The sequence below is a fragment of the Hetaerina americana genome, unplaced genomic scaffold, assembly GCF_022747635.1.
Source record: "Hetaerina americana unplaced genomic scaffold, ioHetAmer1.1.p SCAF_6, whole genome shotgun sequence".
NCBI lineage: Eukaryota > Metazoa > Arthropoda > Insecta > Odonata > Calopterygidae > Hetaerina > Hetaerina americana.
In genome coordinates this window covers 36,833,646-36,857,241 of record NW_027287205.1, presented here as the reverse complement: position 1 = coordinate 36,857,241, position 23,596 = coordinate 36,833,646, and the positions used below count along the sequence as shown (strand labels likewise).

The 23,596-nt window shown below is 42.1% G+C and overlaps 1 protein-coding gene across 1 annotated transcript in view; it reads left to right on the top strand.

Moving 5' to 3' along the window:
* Positions 1-23,596, top strand: part of LOC139695307 (protein groucho-like) — a 777,395-nt gene that overhangs the window by 693,659 nt on the left and 60,140 nt on the right. The window contains exon 6 of the mRNA XM_071594012.1: positions 3,366-3,440. Coding sequence (XP_071450113.1) covers positions 3,366-3,440 — 75 coding nt within the window. The remainder of the gene's footprint in view (positions 1-3,365; positions 3,441-23,596) is intronic.

The following is a 23,596-nucleotide window of genomic DNA, read 5'->3' as shown; positions in this document are numbered from 1 at the left end:
ATGTACAGGTTGCGGATTAGCCTCCTTTCCCTCCAATCTATTCCTATTTTCTGCAATATACTCATTAGTTTTTCCCAATCTACTCTATCAAACGCTTTTTCGAAATCTACGAAACAGGCAAATACCTCCTGGTTGTGTTCTATATTCCTCTCGATTAATAATCTCATTACTGCAATGGCATCACGCGTACCTCTCCCCTTCCTAAACCCAAACTGATCATCCCCTAAGTAATCATTTGCCCTACTCTCTATCCTTTTGTTTATGATCCTGAGAACAACCTTAGCTGCGTGCGATATCAAACTAATTGTCCTATAGTCCTCACATGACGTGGCCTTTACCTTTTTCGGAATAGGAACTAAAACTGATCTCACAAAGTCTTCCGGCCAGATTCCCTCCTCATAAATACTACGGATCAGCCCATATAGCCTCTTCCTCCCACATTTTCCCAAGCATTTCAAAAGTTCCACGGGAATGTTATCTACCCCCACGGCCTTATTTAGTTTCATCTCCCTTACTGCCCTTTCTATCTCATTGTCTAGTATGCCTGGACCTAAGCTATCTTCCTCTACGTCATGTTCCTTTTCAATGTCTAACTTTGTTGGTCTAAGCTCTTTACTATACAGGTCTTCTACATATTCCTTCCATCTCTCTTGGATCTTTCCTGCGTCAACTATTACCTTACCGGCCTTATCTCTAACTGCTATCGTTGATCTCCCTTTCTTACTTCCCGATAAAGATTTAACTATGCTGTAAAGCGCACCGATTTCCCCCTTCCTCTGCAGACTTTCCATATTCTCGCACTGCGTTTTCCACCATGCTTCCTTTGCTTTATTTGTTGCCCGCCTCAATTTATTGTTCAATTCTTTGTACTTCATTTTGCCTAATTCTGTATTTATATTCTTCCATTTTCGCCGCTCGTCCATTTTTGTAATCATCTCATCCGTGATCCATGGTTTACGAGTCCTTTTAGCGTTAACGGTTCCAATAGTGTCTTTTGCCGCTTTAGACAGTCCTTTTTTGATACATTCCCATTTTTCTTCAATAGTACTTAGCTCTTTACCGTCCTCCATGATTTTCTCTACCGCCTGTTTGTATTCCTTTCTTTTCAACCCATTTAATGCTTCTACATTCCATTTTCTAACTCGCCGCCCCTGCCTTATCTTTTTAAAACGTACGCTACATTTCATAACAACTAAATTGTGGTCTGAGTCCGCATCCGCTCCCGGGAAGCTGTGGGAATTTATCACACTGTTCCTAAACCTGTGTCTAACCAGGATATAATCTAGCTGATATCTTCCCGAGTCACCTGGCATTTTCCATGTATACCTGCGTCTTTTGTGGTGTCTGAACCAAGTGTTGGTGATAACTAACCCCTGTCTCCTGCAGAACTCAACTGCTTTCTCCCCGCGGTCATTCCTCGTGCCTAAACCGTAGTCCCCCACCTCATCACCATCTCTTCCTTCGCCTACTGTCGCATTCCAATCCCCCATCACTATCAAATGTTTCCCTGCAGGAACACATGCAATCATGTCCTCTAACTGATCGTATATCCTATCGACCTCTTCTTCCTTATGGTTGCTCGGTGGCATGTATACCTGGATAATAACTAAGTTCGTCGGTTCTGCTTTTATCTCCACTAGTAGTATTCTATCCGTTACCTGCTCTATGTTGGCTACGCTTCTTCCTACCTCTTCATTTAATACTATGGCGACCCCTCGTTGGCTCTCGTCCCCACCGCTGTATATTATTCTATACTTATCACTCCAGTAATCCCCGCTATCTTTCCATCTCACCTCGCATAGACCTAAAATATCTATATTTCCCCTTTCCATCTCTCGCTTAACATTCTCCAATTTCCCCGTCCTCATCATTGTCCTAACATTCCACGTTCCTATTCTAACTAATTTGGTCTTCTTCTCCTGCGTCTTCTGTCCTGCTGCTGCTGGTTTTCCCTTGCAAGGGTTTCGTGGGATGACGACCGCGGAAGCCTTGCCTCCCCCGCTGCCGGGCACGACACACGGCCGATTGGGCCGAGCCCCGTGGTTGCCAGGACTCAAAATATCTCTATTGTCCATCACATTGTTCTTGGGAATGATAATTGAGGTGGTTTCCCGTTGCCTTCCTCAATAGTGTTTTTAACGTGACACCATCACTTACTGGCCGCCCCACTGGGGTCAGACGCCATTGCAGCCGCCTCACTGAGGAACAGACGCTGCGTGGACTACCTTTCGTATGGCTCCTAACCTTCGACCTATCTGGCATGGGTGACCCTACCAGGAGCAATATATATATATATATATATATATATATATATATATATATATATACATATATATATATATACATGCATATATATACATACGTATATATATATATATATATACATATATATATACATGCATATATATACATACCAATTGATATATTTTATATTGAAAGACAAATAATTATTCGGGAAAAATCTAGTGTATTCTAGTTTTCGTCCGTCGTCTGAATTGAAACTAGAACTCTTTCACAAATCTTAACTCTTCGAAACTTGGCTTACACCAGGTGGATCTAATATGGGATCTTGGGAGCCATTCTCTCTGCCTTTGTGAAACATTTTCGGTTTCAATTAATTTCAAACTGAACGTTACATCTGTGCGCGATATATTTCGAATACCTGCCGCGAGCATGAAAATTTCCTCTTCATGATACGTTTCCTTCTTCAAATTAGTCCAATTAGTTTCAAATTCAGCGTGATTTGTAAACTTTTTTTTGCAAAATTTTATACAATTCTGTCTGTTCACATTTTAAATCCTCCTCTCTTCCAAACCCCTTTCCCGAGGTTACCTAGATCCACTACTACGCGCTTATAATATGCAATTCACGGTAAAATCTAATGGCGACATTTTCCGCGGATCCAAAATGACCTTCTGGAGACCGATATCCTTTAAGCAACCGAGCCCTTGAAGTGATCCTTCCTTACCCTCCCACTCAACACCCTCTTAATGGGATAATTTTTAAAATTGTAATTTAATTTTATTACTACTGCTGATGCATGAGTTGGTTTTTCTTCTCTGAATCTTGTACATTTCTTGACCCTTAACTGTGTATCCAGATTGGATTTGCGGTGTCAGGTGACGTCAATGAAGTCAGTGGACCGGTTAAACCCAATCCTTAAAAACTATTACCATTTATGCTCTCCAAGACAGATTTTGATGTGTGCCTTTTTTTTCTTCCCTCCTTCCACTGCTCCCTCCCTCCCCCCTCTCCCTCCCGGTTATTTGACGTCCCATCTCCCATAATGTCCCCCCTCATCCTCTCCTTCCCCCTCCCTACCACCCCTCCCGCCCCGTCCTCCCCTTCGGTGGCCGGGCCTTTAGCACCAGCAGCAAGTGGCAACGACCGTGGAGCGGGCCAAGCAAGTGACCATGACAGAACTCAACGCGATTATAGGGGTGAGTATAAATGGAACCGATATGCCATCTCGGCGGCGGTAGATTAAAAGCCTTACTTCGCATAAGCCCCCCTCCCGTTCCCCGCATTACACAAGGTCCTTGTGTGAGTGAGAGACCAGCCCTTGGTTCCCTAGTTCTCCATTGTCGTGGCGGATCTCCGTCCCTCTCGTGAGGGGGGGGGACGGGTTCGTGATTACCCCGTCTTCTTCCTTCCGTCCCTCCCGCCGTTCCCCTCCGTCGGCCGTTTTCTCGTCGATCCGAACCTAAAACGACGAGGATGGTCGGAGTAGGACTAAGTCTCCCCTCCCCGATCGCCCTTTCAGAGTGCAGTCAGGAACAAAAGGGCCGAGAGCACAGCTGAGAGACGGGACTCGTGACGCGAGGATGACGTTTCCAAGAGACCCTTGTTCCGTAGACGAGAGTGAGTTTTTTTAAATGGGTCGAAGAGTGCGATTGAAATTGCTATGTTTCACGTTACGCGTGTGCTTTGACTTCGCGTCACGATGGAGGGAGAGACATTCGGATTTTTGCATCACCTGCCTACCCCGCTCCCTTTCCATGCGCTCCTGGCCTTATCGAGATTGGCTTTCCTCTCTGCTATCATTTTGGTTGTGAAGGCAAGCAAAGGACTTGTTTGACCGCTATAGATATAAAAAACGGACTGTTTGGAGGGTAAATACGAGACGACTTTAAAATTATGTTTTTTTATTTTGGCACCGCGGTCAAACGAGAAAATGGATTTGGTCGAGAAAAGATGATTTCACTAGGAAGAGGGAGGTGATGACGGGGAAGTTGAGTAAGGATGTTGAGAAAAGATGAGTGATAGATTTGCAACGGAGCGTGGTTTTGCTCGGTCCGGAGATATTGTCACTGAAGAAAGGTGGTGCGTCGACTGGAGGCTTTTGAAATATGAGTGAAGGATTGAAAATCTTAATTGGACGGGAAGAAAAGCAAAGGAAGGAGCACTGGGCATGGTGAGATAGCAGTGGGTGTTTTTGGGAAAATCAGGAAGCAGGAAGGGTAGAATGAGAGGGTTTTGATCGGCGACGGAATGGTCATGATCATGCTACCTGCCTGTAATATTATGAGGACGTTTGTTAAGCGAGAAATGGAGAAGAATACTCGTAGAATATGAATGCTGGACGAAATGAAGGGAACTGGAATATTTGAGGATTTCAAGAAGAGTATTGTAGTGTGGTGTTACAGGTGGTGTTTTGTTTTGCGAGGCTAAGGAATTTAGTGGTGTCAAGTTAATGTCCAACCAAAACATACCTTACTCGTAAGAGGTCATCACAGGCCTCTTTCCAAACAACCTTCCCTGTACAGCTGTCTTTATCGGATCCTAATGTCGAAAAATATGTCTGTTCTTTTTACATTTTTCATTTTATTTTTGGGGAAATCAGGAAGCAGGAAAGGTAGAATGAGAGCGTTGAATGAGCGTTCACCATTGAATTCGTAAGCTTTTGTCTTCTAAATTGTAAATTAAACATTTTCGTTAAATTTTTCATGAAGAATGCGGGTAGTTGAACTGACTAATATTCTCAGTGTTTTGAAGTTGATGGAGATCAATCGTGCTGAGGAATAGCGATTAAATGAGTTAATTCGTTGGAATTACGCCTGACTGCGCTTTAAGAGCTAATTACCCCCAGTTAATTACTGATTTTCTTAGTTGTTGATCGTTTAAAGACGTGTTACGTTGTCTACGCAATACGGAGAATTGAATTGTTTCAGCAAACACCCATGTGGAAGACTGCTTTGTTATGAGCAATAGTTATCTTTAGATATTTTACGCAGTTTTTATTGTAAAACTCAATACTCTTACCTTAATATTGAGCTATTTTTGTTGGAACCACATATTGGAGAGACCTAATTACATTCATGGTTCTAATTTATCTCCTGTTTACAATATTAAATGAGCTTTGCGCTTCGACTAGTCATGCTCGATGTCTTACCTGTTCTTCAGGTAGTTAGGCTTCCCATCATTCATTGTCACAGCTTCGGTCCCTCGTCGTTATGGATCAGTAGCTGCAGATGCCTCGACAAGGCTCGCTTAGCTTGCGATGGCGTTCAGCACATGAGCCAAAACGATTCATGTTGCTCGGCAATTAAGGGTTTCGGATCTCCTGGCTAATTTCCGATTCGCATCATAGCTAACGCGCCTCTCGCCTCACTCCGTGGAAGTTATTTATTGTAATTACATGTAAATTTAATTTCAGGCGCTCTTGTTATTTTGCGATGCTATGACTCTAGTAGTTCAATCGGTCTCGTTGAAAAGCTGTCAAGTTCATCTTTACCTGAGTGTTCAAGCGTTAATCTTACTGGTTGGACCATTGAAAAAACTCATTGGAATAATACTCGTAGTAGTTAGTATTAATCAATGGTTCATTAATAAACAGGGTTATGTCGCACCATTGCTTAATTGGCACTATTTTATGATAAAATGCATAGTAGAAACTGGTATTACACAGCAATTCTTGTCAGCTCCATTATCGTGTTATCATTAAAAGGCCTTCTAGGTATAAAATAATGTTGTATACTCGAATCACGTGTAATTTATTTTGAAAACTTTGGACGCCGAAGGAAAATATTCGCGAAGACAGTTGTCAGCCAAGACTTGTTATGATTTCCCAGGGACTTTCGTCACCGCTATTGCTGCTACTGTGACTGTGGGAGAGAATGTTAGTAAATCGAGATAGAGGAAGGAATAAATGCCATACTACAACCCTTTGCATCATGAACAACGTTCCTCAAAGTACACACGGAGTGCATGTGAATAGAACTAGCGTACATGCATGGCTTATTGACGGACGTCCCTTTTGAAATTCAGTCTTAATGGACTATCATTCTCGCAGAGCAGTCAATTCTTCCTGGACGGCCTTGTTTTTGAGAATCATCATGAGTGGCACAGTGATCTGTGGACATTCCTTCCACCCCTACACCATCTTCAGTGCGAAACGGAAGCTCCTAATTTTTATTTCTAATCGAAGTGATTATTTTGGCTATCGAATTTGCTTGTGATGTGAAGTAATATATTCCCCTTGGTTCACTATAACACCTATATCAGTGTCTTGCGAAGTGAATTAGATGTAAAATAAATACAATGACCGATATTCCTTTCCCAGACAGAGTTTAATGATGTGATTAAGCATGCTTTATTAAGTGGTTATTATTTTTTAAATGCGCATCTTTGAAATAATACAACTGTTGTGGTATTTCTGCGTGTTTATTGTTAAATTACTAGTATTTTTTGTCGTCCAAAAGATCCGCAAGCTATGATATCCATTTAATTATGAGTTATTACCCAATTTGAATCTTCGGACTCAATTTGCAGTTTTGTGTGTCGAGATGGATAGAGAAGATAAAATAGACGGTAAGGAGGATGAAGAAGTACTGGACATATTATGGAAATTCAAATGAGGCTGGAGAATTGGATGCAAAATTTTCTGATTAGCGATTTTAAAGATCGTGGTAGAGTGGAGAATGTTGGGGGGTAGGCGATGTAGGAGAGGAAAAGGTTAGGAATGTTGGACAGAATGAAGTAAGGGAGAAGGTATACTATTGCATTGAAGGAGGGTTTATTGGAGTATGGCACATCAGATTGTGTTGTGTTATGTGAGGCTTAGAGATTCAGCTGTGGTTTGTCTGTCCCTCCATCTGAAACCTACATTTACGAATGGAATTTCACTAAAATCCGCTTCGAAGAGGTTTATGGTTTTCATTGCTCATGATGATACGAGCTGAAAACGGCATACTCTTTGCGCGTTTTCATCCCTCCAGGCGTGGCACTGAAAATGGTCTTCGATTGTGTTCTTCCCTATCATGTCGGGAATTCAACTCGGTCGTGAAAGCCCAAGCAAATGACAAATATGTTTAAATAAAAACATTTTAGGTCCCCTGCTTCAAGCCGCTTTGTGACTGCATATGCATGGTCTTCCATCCATATGAATGAAAACCGGCGTCCACTCACTGTTTCTAAAGCCCTCGAGCAAGTGATGTTTCCCTACCTAGTAGCATGTCGGTACTTGTCGACCCGATAACCAGTGACGGACGTGCCTTGAGGAAACGGGTGCATCGGAACGTCTTAAGAGATTTTGGCAGGAGTGAATTCTCCCAAATAACAAATGAAAGTGAAATTAAGCGATGGTTTATTTTGTCCTGTTTCCCTTGATAGCTGTATAAGGGCGACATATCGTTGCTATTAACTGCAATTAAGGTTGCCTGTCATTTAGTTTGTGACTTTCTAGTATCAAGTTAACTCTTTTAATTCATATATTTCTGAAATGTAATTAGTAATCATTTTTTACCTTTTGAGGTGTACGAATTGTAAATTCCTTATGTACCTGAAAGCAAATTCCTATATGGCGTTAAACCTTTAAATATACATTACAAAATTTGCGACGTTTTTGGACAGGTAACCCTGATATATTTGCTAGGTCAGTAAGCTAAATTTAAATTTATAGCTAATGAGAAATTAGTAAATGTGCTTGAATGGTCGTCTTAATTGAAGGAAGAAATCATTTATTAGTAACTAAATGCTAAAATGCGAAATCGATAGCGATTGTCTTCCAAATATACGTGATGATAAATTCATAAATGCTTCCATTGATGCAAACTGCGAGTGTTGCTATTTATATTTATAGCCTTGAACACACTAAGTGCTTTAGGCGCCATCTGACGTTTCCATCTGAAAGTTTCACCCTTTTAGCGCTAACTTTCTTCAGAACATTGTGTCGTTTGATCATAACTTGTGTTGTTCACAGTGACTCGAAAATTTTGTCTCGGCGAAATGGAGTTAACTCGTGGACGCTTTCGTGTGATGATTTTTTACGACTTTCGACGTGGATTATCAAGATAGGAGTGCATCGATCAAATTACTCACACTTCTGGCGATGAAGCCCCATCCTTTGCCACTGTGAAACGCTGGTATAACGTATCCTATCATGGCCGCCGTTCGCTCAGCGACGATAGTCGTGAAGGTCGTCCAAAATCAGTTGTTGTCCCAGAAAACATTAATGCTGTGCAAGAGCTGGTCAGGAAAAATCGTCATGTGACTTATCGTGAGATTAAGGAATCCTTGGGAATTAGTATGACGGGCATCAATAAGATATTGCATGAACATTTAGCTGTGAAAAAAATGTGTTCGCATTGGATCCCACATAATTGGACAAAAGCTGAAAAAGATGCTCGTGTCAATTGGTGCAAAGAAATGCTCAACAAATACAATTGCGGTGCATCAAAATCTGTGCATAACATCTACGCAAGTGACGAATCTTGGATATATGCGTATGAGCTCGAAACGAAACAGCAAGTATGGGTCATCCAAGACGAGCCAAATCCGTTAGAAGTGATTCGTGCATGAAGCACATCGAAGCAAATGATCGCCTGTTTCTTCGGAATAACTGGACATATGGTAACCGTACCATTGGAGCAACGTAAAATCGTGAATTCTGAATGGTACACGAGCATTTTTTTGCCAGAAGTGATTGCTGAAATACGGAAAAAGAAGCGGCGACGAAGGATCATTATTTATCATGACAATGCAGGCTCTCACAGATCGGCTGAAACAATTACTTATTTGACTGGTCAAAACGTCGAATTGGTGGGTCATCCTCCATACTGCCCTTATTTAGCTACAAATGACTTCTTTTTATTCCCGTCATGAAGAAAAAATTGTGTGGCCAACGTTTTTCGTCGCCTAAAGAAGTCGTTGATGCATTCAAAAACCATGTTTTGGAGGTACCTTAATCGGAGTAGAAAAAGTGTTACGAAAATTGGTTCGAATGCATGCAAAAGTGTATTGATTATTCTGGAGAATACTTCGAAAAACAAAAATGCAATTTTCAACAATTAATAACAAAATATTAATGGCAACCCTAGGATATTAAATGAATTTTAACGACACAGTATTTAATTTCAGAAAATCCAATGGTTTGCGTGTCTTTACTGAGTTTGAGTAAGTCTTCGTAAAACTTAAACCATTACCTGTAGAATACGTTTATTTCTCTGCGTCAGTATAGTACATAATAATTTTAATACAGACTGTAACCAATTTAGCGCAAATTACTGAGGGCATGTTTAAATCGACACATTCTCATTTAATCACTCTCTAAAGTGACTATGCAGTTTGAAAGTTTTTTACAAAATTTCTCGATATTCCCATTGTTTTTCGTATTTTCAGACTGTTCCTTTTGATCGCAAAACATTATGGTGACTCTAATTTTATTTGTACGTCATCCTGCTGATATCCACTCGAAAGAGTTAACCCGACGAACATGCTATCCCACTCGGGAGATTCGTTTCCTGTTTGCAATATCGGACATAATATTTTGATTTCATATTCTGTATATTGGACTGTTTCAAAATGTCTTCCCCCGCTTTAATTATTATTATGTGGCCGTGGACCGATCGCAACCGACGGAAGGAGAAGGCACACCAAATACCGCACCCTGCCCCCGTCCTTCTGTGCATAATCCTATGTCGTGCTGCATATAGGACTAATAGCCCCGTGAATGCAAGCCACCCTCCGCGCATAAATCAATGACGGGAAATGTCATTCTGGTCGCAGGCGTCCCTCTCGAGTTGCCCATTCGCCGAAGCTGCTGAAGGGAGATTCGATTGACTCTGATGCCGAAGATGGAGTGGGATTAAGGCCTAGAATGGCGGAATCGAATGTGATATCTGAACATTGGTCGTGTTAAATACAGATTTGTGAAGGACTCGGCTGTAGCAAGTGGATAATTGCAATTACGTTAAGGTGTCTACGTCTACACAATACCCCACAAGTCGCCTCAAGTGCGTGTTGTTCACGGCGGGTTTCATGGCTTCCACTGTTGTGTTAGCATGCTATTATTAATAAATATGCACATTTAAGGGAACATGTACATAAAACACGCACGCTTACACTCATGCATGCCTATCTAAATGGGGTTTATCTGTTTAATGAGTGGTTGTGCTACATGCTTGTATTTTTAAATTTTGCTTTTTTTAATAGAAAGGTTCAAGGACAAAAACCAAGGGTAGCTTAGGTTTCATTTCTTTATAATGATTGTGTATCGCTCTAAGAAATTACGAGTTCTTGAATCCGTCTGTGATGTAGTTCTCTTAATGCCACTTGTAAACTCGTTTGTCCTCTACCTTTGTAAAAGCCTCAACTTTTTCCCGTTCTCTTCTCTCCCAGGGGCTCCCATAATTATTCCTCCAACATACTCGTCACGTTTACCTATCCTCTTATCGTAGCATTAATTTGCAACCAACCTTGCGGATAACTTTTATTCTAATTCCACTATTTAAATCTTCCTTTCCTTCATCCAAGGTAACTTCAGCATATTCTAACTATGGTGACGTAGCATCTCTCCATTACTTTTTCATTACATTTACCTATAACCCGTTCGACGGAAACCAGTGTCTTTCGGGCTGTCTTGAAGTGTCTTCTTATAAGTATTCCCCCTAAAATTGCAGGTATATGTACGTAGTCAGTCAAACGAAGAAGTTCTGTGTATAAGATGTAAAGCTTTTGGGATTCATTCAAAAAATCCTGAAAAGTAGATGTCGGGAATGCTGAGTGCCAATAAAATGTTGAAGACTATGATTAAGATATGATAGTATGATAGTGTTGAGTGACGGAGGTAGAGGGAGGAAACGATTGGACATATCGGGCGGAATGAAGGGGTACGGACGGTATGGTATTATCGTCATCAAAAGCAGTCCTTAGAAGAATGGTATTTCTTACCCCATGGGTCCATCAAAAACCTACTTTGACCGGAGGACTTCTATCGTTAAAAACTTAGTAAATATGATCACATGAGGCAGAGTAGGTATAACAAAATTTGAGGTCACACTTTTGCATTCAATCAGGAAATTATGAGTGTTATCGTTTGAAATTATTAAGAAAATGAGTACATGTAAGACACGAGGCGTTTAGAGTGCAGTGCACTATATACGAGAGTGTACACCTAATGGGAATGCTCAAGATAGTAGTTTCGAGATTCGGTTTAGGAGGGGATTTGAGAAAATTCTTTTGGACGAATAGGATGATGGAAAACAACGGCGATCTGATGAGGATAAAGTGTAAATTATATCAGTTTTGAGAGGACCAATGTCGGTAGTGGATTGGACTTAAGAAAGAATTCTTATGGAAGCCGACTGTGTATAAGATTTGATAGAAAGTAAATGGGAACGATGTCGAGAAAATATGAGAATCGAAAAGTGTGTAGTGCCCAAGTCGATCAAAAACTTAACCTTACCCAGTAAAACACTCCTTGGGATACATTAATTAAGGTACACTAATGAGTGTGCTTGTATTGCAGACAATACAAGTATAGGGTTTATTCCAAAAGTAATGCAATTGAATTTCCCACGCCACTCCTATTGGTCGGAGTGAGATCGAATTACTTGGGAGTTGGTGGGGGGGGGGACGTTAAACTTTGCCGCGAAGCCGGTCTCAGTACTCTTCAATCTCTGGAAGCGGCAGGACGTCAGTTATTGTAAACTTCTGCGTGCCTACCGTGTCACAAAAAAAATGGAATTGACGATCGAGCAACGTTACGCGATTAATTTTTGTGCTAAACTGAAAACATATCCAGAAGGAGACGAACAAAATGATTCTTGAGGCTTACGGTGAATCTACTCTGTCCTAGTCACTAGTTTCGAGGTGGTTAAAGGCCTTTAAGGTGGACCGGGAAGAAGTTTATGACGAACAACGCTCTGGGCGGCCGTCAAGCAGAAAAACCGACTACAATGGCTCGTGTTCGACATTGCAATGTGCAAATATTCTCAATGAATAACTTGATAAAAAATAATTTTATTACTTTTGGAACTTTTCCTGTAGATTGGAGGGATAGGAGGCATATCCGCAACATGTGCCTGTCACAGAGTGCTCAGGGGCGAGTGGCACATGGAGAGTCGGATGGGCAGTGTTGGGAAGAGGGTTAAGAACGGCTGTCCCTTGCTTGCCGTATATGCGGAAGAAATGGTGGAAGAGGCATGGAAAGAACTGGAGATGGAAATGAATATCGGTGGACTATTCAGTAAATCAGTCAGCATATGGCCGTTTCCAATTGCGCCATGTTCGTCAGAAACCATGGGAACACTTAATCTGATATCCCTGTCCAACAAAGCCTTCACTCTTGCAAGAGTTTCGTCACTTTTTGAGGTCGAAGTGCTTCCTGAACGTTCGACGTCTTTAACATCTTCTCTACCCTCCCGAAACAACTTGGACCACTCAAAAACACCCGATCTACCCATGGTGTTATCTCCTTAAGCTGCATTGAGCATGCCATGAGAGTCTTTCCCGGTTTTGCCCAGTTCCACGCAAAGTTTGATGGCTTAGCGTTGTTCTTAGTACCGGTCTATGACGGAGCATAACGAGGTCACGTTATAGAGGTTTTGCAAATGGACGTTCCGCACTCCGCAAAGACTGAGAGCCAATTGCCACCGGCGTCCAGCCTTTCCTGAGACTCCATTCCCTCGAATCCAGCCAGAGAAACCACCGCCCGTCCGTCCGTCTATCCGGAAAAAATTAAGCCATGCTAATTTTGGGACACACATTGTCATTGAATGACACTTCCTCGAAGATTAACCCAATGGCATGACTAGGATTGGATTAATATGACATACTTTTGAATGAGAAATATTTTCTGTATTCCTCAACTCACGAAGAGCCGTTACTTTCTTTAAGAAAGTACTTTCAGATCTTAAAATGGAAACTTCCTTTTTTTTACTCCTATTCATCTGACCTTGGATCTGGAACTGCTTTGTGTGCAATGACGTAGCCGGACGTTTGGTTTCCCTGTGCCAGTCCTGGGTTTACCCCGCTCCGTTAGGGTGGGGATTATTTAATTGCGCATTCCGATGCTTGTGAGGGAGCTAAGAACCATCACCGCTTAAGTACGCCACTGCTCTGTTGATAGCTGTTGTACGGTGTAGCAGTTAACGTCCGCTTGAATTCCGTCTGCTTATACTGTGCTGTTGTTTCAACATATATTACATCATGCACGCATCATGCCACACTTGATGCAAATATCTCTCATTCCCTTTTGTCTTTCCTGCAGAGTTATAATACGTTTCTTGGCCCAGTTAAGATCGCGTTACGATCTCCTTATTTGTCACACAATGAGAAAAGAATTCACGTAAAATTTAAAATTCGAGTATGGACAATTAACCCCTTAGAGTTAGTAACCATCTACATGTTGCTTTTAGGGCATCAGCTGTTCATAATTAAATAAGAGCTTATACTTAAATTTGCGTATATAGTTGCTCTTATACACAACGACAAGCATAAGTACGTACATGCCTATCTGCGCCATGTAATAAATGGCATGTTTGGTTGAATCATTTGATTTTGATTTTTGTATGAAAAATATTGGAGTGCTCAGCTTAGATTTTGTTGTGACGGTGTGTCGTGCGAGGGAAAAACTAGTATTTGAACCTGTTAGTTAGTGTCTAGCTCTCTTACTTTATCGCGGTGGTATAATCTAACATTATAATTGGAGGCTACAATCATTTTCTAAGTGCCACTCAGCGTATAGTTACAGATAATCTCCAAGGGTCTGGTTCCATATCGATTATGGTAACATTCGATTCCCAAACTAGAAGTATAATCCCATCCCCGTAAGCCTGGAGTGTACAGGATATACTGTATATGAGGATAACAATTCGTGGAAGAAATCGGGAATCGCTATAGCGTTAGGCGCGATATTGAGATACACGTTTCGAGTCATGATCGGAAGCGTGTTAAAGGAAATTGGATTCATGAAACGAATAGTGGGAAAAGATTTCGACGAAAAAGTTAAGGAGAGAGATTATTTTTCGTTTTTTGGACCTTACCTTCCGCGCGTATGGAGGATTGCGGGACAAGCCCAGAAAGTTTTGATTTCTGGGTTAAGCAGAATACAGGGGAAAGTTTTCGATCTCGTTAAAAAAAGTTATGAACAAACGGGTAGCTTTAAAGATTAGAGAGAGGACTATCGTGAATGTTGGAAAGTCTGGGAAGGTATACTCTGGAGGCCCGAATATTATTACATGAGCGTCATAACCTATTGGTTTAACTCAGATAAGATGGTTTTAATGCTGACAAAGAAGGAATATTTTAATTCTAGATTATATTTTAAGGCAGTACATGTAAGAACATAAACACATACTATGAATTTGAACGAATTAGACAATTTAAAATGGATATAATGAAACAGTTTCTCCCTCGAATAATTTGTGGTCACAACAGCCTAAAATAAATGGTGAGACCATTCGAACGGTCTTCATAATGAATATATAATGGTTGGAATCTTTTGATATACGTGTGTGAAAAAAAATTGGAAAACAAATGAGGCTTGCTTCTGCTTCTGAGGGATGAGAGATTGATGCTGTGAAAAATCCGAAGGGGGCAGAAAAGATGGTTGACGAATGGCATTTTGATTGGCCATAGAATGTAGAAGACGGTGATAGAGGAGAGAATATTTGGCATTCGAGGTATTGAGAGAGAGGGGAAAGAATAGGCATGTCGAATGAGATAAGGGTAGGCGTGAAGTAAGCAAAATTGAAGAAGAGTTTATCGCACTGCAGTGTTTATCGACATGCGATCCCTTTAGATACTTGAAATTTGTTGCGGAAAATATTCGCAAGCAAAGATTCATCATAGCGCCAACCGATTTGCTAAAATATCGTTGCACCAAAGTGAAAGTTGTCACTACGACGCTTAATTGCATGAATGGGAAATCGTGAGCGAAAATAAAATTAACCGTTATGCTGAAATTATCACAAGTTCGGCTTGGTAACCCGAAGTGCATTAAATTATTCGTGACTCAAATAAAATGAACGGTACTCGTAAAATTTTCCCGATTAAATATATTAAATTGCTGAATTAAATATTACTTCCCATGACTATTTCCTTAAATTCAATTCCGCAATCCATTCCATCGCTGCTTGCTCCATTCCTGTAACATTTTGTTGGGCAACTTGAATGGCACATGTTTTGCTGTAGAACACGAATCACAGCAGCGCATTCACAGCGCTTGAGCTCTTCGTGAGGGCTGTTTGAGAGTTGCGTTTTACACACTTACCAGAACTTCTGCAAAGTTAAGTCAAGTGTTTATTTTGTTAAAGACGCCCTTTGGAACGACCGTGTGCCAATGGGATCACCTTCGACTCATTCTGCGCTTCATTCCATTTGCCCATCCTAAGAAAACGAGTTTTTCTTGTCTGTAAAATTATTTTGAGTAATCTAAACTCCGCAAATCCAAAGTGCACATCTGCTGAACGAGAAGCTCTACATGAGAATAATGTGTGTACCAGGAGTATTCAACCATTTGCACGGAATTAAGACACATGGTTGAAATCATTTATTCAAGCTTGATGTGCAATGCATAAGCTGTGAAACGAAGAGCGGAAATTTCGTAATTAGATCGAGTTCAGCGGAGGGGGGCTAGATTTGTCAAAAACTGTTATGACCAACGTAGTAGCGTAACTACTTTGCTAGAAAATTTAGGCTGGGATTCCCTTAAACAGTGGCGCTTACAATATAGATTAAACTTATTAAAAACATTTAAAGATGGGTCCTTTCCGAGATGGTGCGGGGGCTAACGTACTGGCTTCCCAACCAGAGGGCCCGGGTTCATATCCCGGCGGTGTTGAATATTTTTCAGAGTTATCTCGATACCTACATGAGGTTCTTTGTAGTGGGCACTTTGAGTGAGTACGCCGTCCCTCGGATGGGACGTTAAGCTGCGGACCCCTTGGCGCCTTTCGTAAAGAGTAGGCTAATGCCGACGCCGGGTTTCTCTCCACCCTTCATCCTTTCCTGTCCATCCCCTATGGCGCAAATGACCTCAGCTGTCGGTCGCCTCCCCTAAATACTACTACTACTTAAATATATCGAAAGGTCATTTTTTCCGTATCGACTCAGAAAAGTGCAGGAAATCGATTTTCGGAGATCCATGATTACCGTGTATCTGACGATAAGGACTATGTTACCGATGTGATTATGTAATCAAAATAATAATCGGGTGATGTTGTCAATGTGGCGAGTGGCGGACCGAATCATAGATTTGATTTTCAAAATGAGTGATACCGTTGATATTCTTCATTATACCCATAATGGTCGTTATTACTCCTAGCCGATATTTTCTAAATGTCTCGATATACACGATTATTATTGATAGCCAATGCATACTTAAAACATCGATATTTCTAATTGCACCTATATCGTACAATTGGCGTCTCCACGAGGGAATGCAGTATGGGGCGTTTGATAATCAGACGTTAGAATAATTATATATTGATTTCTGGTATATTGTATTCCCCATTGTTGCGGTCTCAAATTGTGTGAGGAAAAAATGGTTCCTTCAATGGATTAGTTCCGTACTCAATATATTTTAATATTACATCTACATAATACCCCGCAGGTCGCCGCAAGGGCGTGTGGCGAGAGGGGTTAGGTCACCACCCATAAAAAGGAACAAAACTACATGCAAAATAAAGAAATCCATGCAAACGTATATCCACCGTGGCGTATATATTCATGCAAAAATCCTTTCAACTTATACGCGTGCAAATACATAATTTATCAACCGACAAGCAATTGCACCTTAGGATGCAGTAAAAAATTTATCCAATATCGTGCAAGCCAGAATTTGACAAGTGAGAAGCGAATTTCCTCTACCACATGATTGGCCTACGTTACAAATTTAATGCGACTCAAAGATTATTCCTCACTTGTCAGCGTTAAACATTAGTGCTTTGTACTTTCTAAAAATTTAATTTGCGCATGTAATATTTAGAGTTTGTAGGTCTCCCAACCAAGTCCTCCCAATAGTAATTTGACGTTTTCTGTTCGTAATAATGGCAATTCTTGATGATGAGGGCAACTACGATGCTACATCGATCACGGAAAAAAAGAATATATCGCCCGGCTCCTGCATTCGACTTTCGAGTTAGCAGTCGTACTCCTTGTCCATTAGGCCGCCTCACGATTCCCCGCTAAAATCTTCTTTCCATTTATCGCATCTTCCTCAAAAATAAAGGAGGAATGAGCCGAGTGAGATTACCGCGGACTTTTTTCTCCCATAAGTAGGGGGATCCGGAGCCGCCCCCCTTCACCCCTCCACCCCCCTCGGGGCGAGAGAAAATCAATGATGCGCCGTATTTCTCTGGTAATCACCTCTACCCTCCCCCCGGAATTCCGACGGACTTAAAATACCGAGGCTTCGTCTACTGACACACCGTCGCTCTCCCCTTCATCTCACCAGCAGCGCGCCCTCCCCGCAAAACGTCCACGGCCGAAACATCCCTCCCTCTCTACCCCAACACCCCCTAGATGCTTCATCTATACACACACGCGCCGCGCAACCACCACCGCCCCTCTCCCACCCCCCCCCCCTTTCGGTGTTTCCCCATCCACCACACCACCCTCCTCCTTCCGGGGGCTCCACAACACTCTCCCACCCCCATTCCTCTTCACTCATCCAAGCACGCCAAACCGCATTCAATTAGTGGATCGGACCACCACCGCAAGCGGCAAACCACCGTAAGGGTGACCGGGAGAGGGGGAGACAGGGGGGCTGAACTCCAGGGGTGGGAGTGATGGGGTCTCCTGCAGGATTCTGGGCAGCGGGGGTGAGAGCTAAGGGGGAGGAGGAGATAGACCCCCTGAACTCTGTGTAGGTGGAGAGACTCTATGCTCTCTCTCTCTCCCTCCCCATCTCCAATTGTCTCCCCCGCCCCTCCCTCCCCCCCAGGGGAGGTGGGCAGGGGGTGTTGGGGTCGTTGGGGGTGGGTGGGGATGGGTTGGAGTTGGAGGGATCTCTGGGGGCGGTGGCCTAGCCTGCGGGTGAGGTAAGGGACAAACGTGGGCGCGTCGGCTGTACCGACCGCAACTGATGCTGCAGCAGCCACTGACGTCCAGCCTCATCCTCTCCGCCCCCGCCTCCATCCACCGCTGCTTTCTCGCCCACCTATTTGCCTCGCCCCTCCCGTATTACCGAAAACTACCCGCTTACCTCGACTACCTCCCCGTTACCCTTTTCCCATACCTTTCGGTGCGGCTCTCCCGCATCCCAGTCCCCGCCTCGCCTGTCGTCAACGCACCAGCGAGCTGCGCCCACGACACCATCTTCCTAAAATTCCTTCCTCCTAGGTCAATCTTTGGGAGGACGGCGGCTCAAAGTGTAGTGTACCCAATAGGGTATTGAATCCGTACATCCGAAGGGGTGATTCCTTCCAACGTTCTACCCTTCGCTTGGTCATAAAGCTCGGGGAAATCTCGCAACTCTGGTTTGGCTATGGGCGTCGATGGGTATTTATATCGCAGGTGTAGCGCCGATCGCGGGAGAATGGTTAACGAATGAACACGACTGGATCCTTTCCGAGCCAACGTGGTGCTGCTTGATTCTTTTCCTTATAGAGGTTTCTTGGGAAGGCCAACCACCTCTAGTACCTGTAGTCTTGTCGGTCCCGTCCTTCTCTTCAGATTGAATTCACAAGGTCCTAGGGAAAACCCAGTGGGAGACACCCCCGTGGTTCTGACCGCTATAACAGGTTTGAATCCGGATCCACTATGTTTTGGTCGAACGCCCCACCCATTAGGCTGTCTATACAGGGTCGCACCCAGAAATGGTAGGACTGATTTTTTTACAAGAATTTTATTGACCATATACTTGTATGTATATGTGCTGTAATAGTATTTTGTAAGTTTTTTTGGAGGGAGGGGTGTATAATATTATTGTTTCCTGGGGGAATTTGGGGTAGTGGAGTCGGGGGGAATCTTGCATAAAGTTCAGCCATTTTTTGCAAAGACAGAATTTAATCACCAAAGAACATATTTTTGAAGTGCTCACTAATTTAACTGTTGCTTCAAAATTATTTAATATTTTTTCAGTCTGTCCAAGAGGGTTGTTTCACTTCCCTGCGTGAATTACAAAATTTAATAAGTTGGCATTCATGGTAATTTCTACTTTTTTTAGGCAATAACGCGTAAGCAATTGAAATTTTCATCAGGTAATCTCAGTGTAAAACTCTTTTTCGTCAAAACTAACTGCCGCATTTTATTTTTTATAACAAATTTACCTGTTTGATACATTTATGACAGTTCAGAAAATTATGTAACATACTGAGAGGGGTTATAACAAGGAGGAATTGATGGAAAAGCGAAAATAATCTCACGTAAAGAACGGCTCCCCGCACCTTCAGATATAGTTTCATTAATCCTCGTTATTTCCAAAACTTTATGGTGCATTTTTTATTTTTGAATTATGTTTACTGTTTGCAGAGTATGACTAACTGGTCAATGCTCGGCTAAAAACTCGCCCTCAGTCAAATTGCCTGCGATGGAACACTAAGAGTTTGATTATATGAGTAAATGGCGCTCCTCTTTAGTTACTAATGGTTAGAAAATTGAATTTCAGCAACAGCTACAATCTTGTTTTAAATCTCTGGAGCAAACGTCGTTTTATCCCTCCATTAAAGTTTTTTCGATGCCATTACCCCTCCCATTGCTACGCGATTCATATACATATATATATATATATATATATATATATATATATATATATATATATATATATATTGTAGGGCGGGGATAGAGGTAGTGCGTCCGCCTGTGGATCCGAAGGTTGCTGGTTCGATTCCCGTGATCGGTGAAAATTTTTCAGTTTTGATAAAGAATTCTAAATGGCCCATAGTGAAAGGCAGCAGTGTCACCATTAGGCACTGGTGTCCCAGACCGTGTGGGTCGGCCCGGCATCAGATGTCACAGCTGCGCGCGAGAGTGAATTTCTCGGTATCGGCCGCAGTACTGCGATGTGGAAGGCAACGGGAAACCATCACATTATTCTCCCTTGAATATGCCTTGCATTAAAACATAGTAGAATGGAAGATAAGGGCTGCAGTAAACCAATCCTGGATTTAAATATTGATGATGATGGTACATACATCAAATTGTGATTTGCATCGCAGCTTTAGGCACTGGTTATTTATTTGAATGTTCGCTCTTCATATACTGGTGGCCAATCGATTCCCACGGTCGCGCTGCCGAAAAAGAATTTTCATTCTTCAAATTCGGTGGAGCGTTTGTGCAGTGGTCGCTAATGATGTTCTAGGTTTCCGTGGCACGCAGTGATGACTGCACCGGTTTATCACGCGGCTCGGGCGATGGAAGGACTCTGTGTCCGTTATAACAACTTTTGTTTGTGTGGTGAAACTAACCCTTCGGCATCTGTGACCAGTCTATCGGATCAGGGAAGGCGTAGGGAAGTTTCTCCTTGGGTCTTTGAGGCCGTTCATACATTTAAGAGTTCGTCTGTATGAACTTTGAAAGGAGAAAATTTAATATCCCAATTTTTTACATCATTAATCCAATGGAATTTGGATGCAGAGCATTTTGATTGACGATGGGATTTGGAGGGGATAATGTTAGGCAAACGAGGAAGGGGCAGGTGTTGGATGGGGATGTTGGACGGAATGAAGGGAGGAAGTAATATATGCGGAATTGAGGGGCAGTTTATATTATTGTGGGGTGTAAGGTTTCGTCTTGTAAGTCGATTCTAAGAAACCTAGAAGTTTATGCCCATTCAAAACCTACCTTAGACTACCGATTCTAACCTTAGACTAACAACAATAATCCGTGTTACAATGCAACCAGTGTGTAAAAATCATTCACCTTGACCGAAATCCCGGTCATGGCGGTTGAATTGTACACTCTGAAATCATTGCATTGTAATGCACAATTAGCGGATGACTCCGTTAAAAGTTACTGTCGCGGCATCCCCCGCAGAGTCTTGGAATCGTGTAACAATTTTTGAATCGGCGATTTCTCACGAAAGAGAATTTTACCCTACTGATGTTTGTGATAGTTACTTGTAAACATAGCAACGCGAAGTAAGTAGTATTACTCACAGCGCGTTTGAATTTTCGGGAAAGTAGTATTCATTCCTACTCTTACTTCCCCTTTATTGGGGATCATCACTAATACGTTTCTATGCTTAAAGTGAATATCAGCCCACGTATACATGCATACTACATTACTCATGAAGTTAGTGTGATTGCCGAATCAGATCGCGTGCATTGTAGAGAGGCTATATTTATTAAACGGTGTTATGATAGCCTATCTAGGTCTAGGGGAACTAGTTTGGGAATCACTTACAGAGCAAAGATTAAATTACTGATTAAATCTCTTGCGTTAATTGAAAGGATATCTTTTTAGAAATGGTGTTGAAAATGTATTATTACCCCCACCGTACTACGGGAGGAGAGATCTTTAAAATAAGAATGGAGGTATCAAGGGTAGGACCTGTAGTTTTTTTTTGACTTTTTTCCCGCGAAAGAAAAGCGATCAGAATTACGACCGAACTAGAAGGAAACATTCTCTTATTTTATAGTTCTTTGTGTTACTAGCAGCTCGTCTTGCATGCGTAGGAGATTATTTTGCACTTATAAACCGTATTGAATGTGGCTTAAGATAGCATTAACTTAATTCTTTGAGGGGATCTGGTAGCTAACCGACTGGTTTCTCACCCAGAGGACCCGGGTTTCAACTATGGAGGTGGCAGATATTTTTCAGTGTAGTCCTGATCCCTACTTGAGGTGCTTTGTGGAGGGCACTTTGAGCGAGAACACCGTTCATCGGCTGGGACGTTAAGCTGCGGACCCCTTGGCGCCTTTCGTAAAGAGTAGGCTAATGCCGACGCCGGGTTTCTCTCCACCCTTCATCCTTTCCTGTCCATCCCTAATGGCTCAAATGACCTTAGCTGTCGGTCGCATCCCCTAATTCTACTACTCCATTATTTGAAAATTTTATAATTTTAATGGTAAATAGCATACAAACAATATATAATATTCTTGTCGAATAATCGGTGTGGATGCACCCCCTACCACACGCGCCCTAGCAATGGCTTGCAGAGTACCATGTAGACGTAGATAGAATTAAATGGAACCCAGGGTCCCGAACAAACGTATTGTTATACGTTTCGTGCGTGTAGAAGGTGCACATATATGAATCCGGCGAGTACGCTGACACAACAAAAATTTGAATAACTGATAAACTATTAAATCACTCAAAAAACATTTTTATCCATTTCTTTGGTCTCGCCACCTTCCTCGGTATCCGAAGAGTACTGTTCTCATCGGCGTGGGCTCGGGAAGGGGGGTGAGAGAGGGTGAAGTGTGACAGAGGGGGAAAGGTGATGAGTTTAAGCGCGAGATGGGAGATATGTTTTACATATGGTATATGGATGTACACGTAGATATAGAACCTTAACGCCCTTATGGTTTGGCAAATTAAAGAAAAAATTATTTCCGGAAATTCCACTCCCTCCTACTAATTTCGTCCATACTACACTAATCTTGCATATTTTTCGCATCTTTCACATTTTTCTATTGTTTCCGAAATTCTCAATTGTTCCCGAGGCTCCTTAGAAATAAATGAAAAATAAATATGCCTATAGACTGTTGAGACTCCCTTAGATACACGAAAGATTTGTCCATTTGTTATGTAGGACTACCCATACCGATCAAATAATTTGTTCTTCTCTCATATACATATGCTTAAATGCATCGGTTAATTTTTAAGCGCAATTATAACTACTCAATTTGTTTTGAATGTCGGCTTTCAGGATGTGTTTTTTTAGGAGAGACCAAGAAATGTATTGGCGAACCGTTGTATAGTCCGAGTCCTCCCAAAATTTACCTTAAATTGTTGAATACTAAAACTACTGCTATGATTCTTCAACGTAGTTTTTACATATTATCCTTTTATTAATGCTCTCCCAAAATCTCGAAAAATATCGAAGGAAAATACCTATGATCAAACTGGTCCTCTTCTTTGGCGGAATGCAACGTGGAAGTACCAATATTTCCGGGACGGCATGCTAGTTGAATGCCGCGCGCTCTTTTTCTGGTGGTCCCTCAACTATCGAGTTCCATCTGATGAATCCTCACATCCCTTTCAATACATTGTTTCCATAGTTCGCTATCACGTTTTTATTCCCACGAGGTCCGGGATGTTTTCTGAAAAATGACCGGTGCTTGTTAATTCCATCTGATGGAAATATTTCTGGAAAAGGCGGCGCGCGGACGTAACCTTTCGCAATTTCGTACCGGTGACCTCCCCCCCCCTTTCCCTTCGTTTTTTGCTGGACCGATCCCCGTCCTCCTGCTGCCAACATAGTGGATGC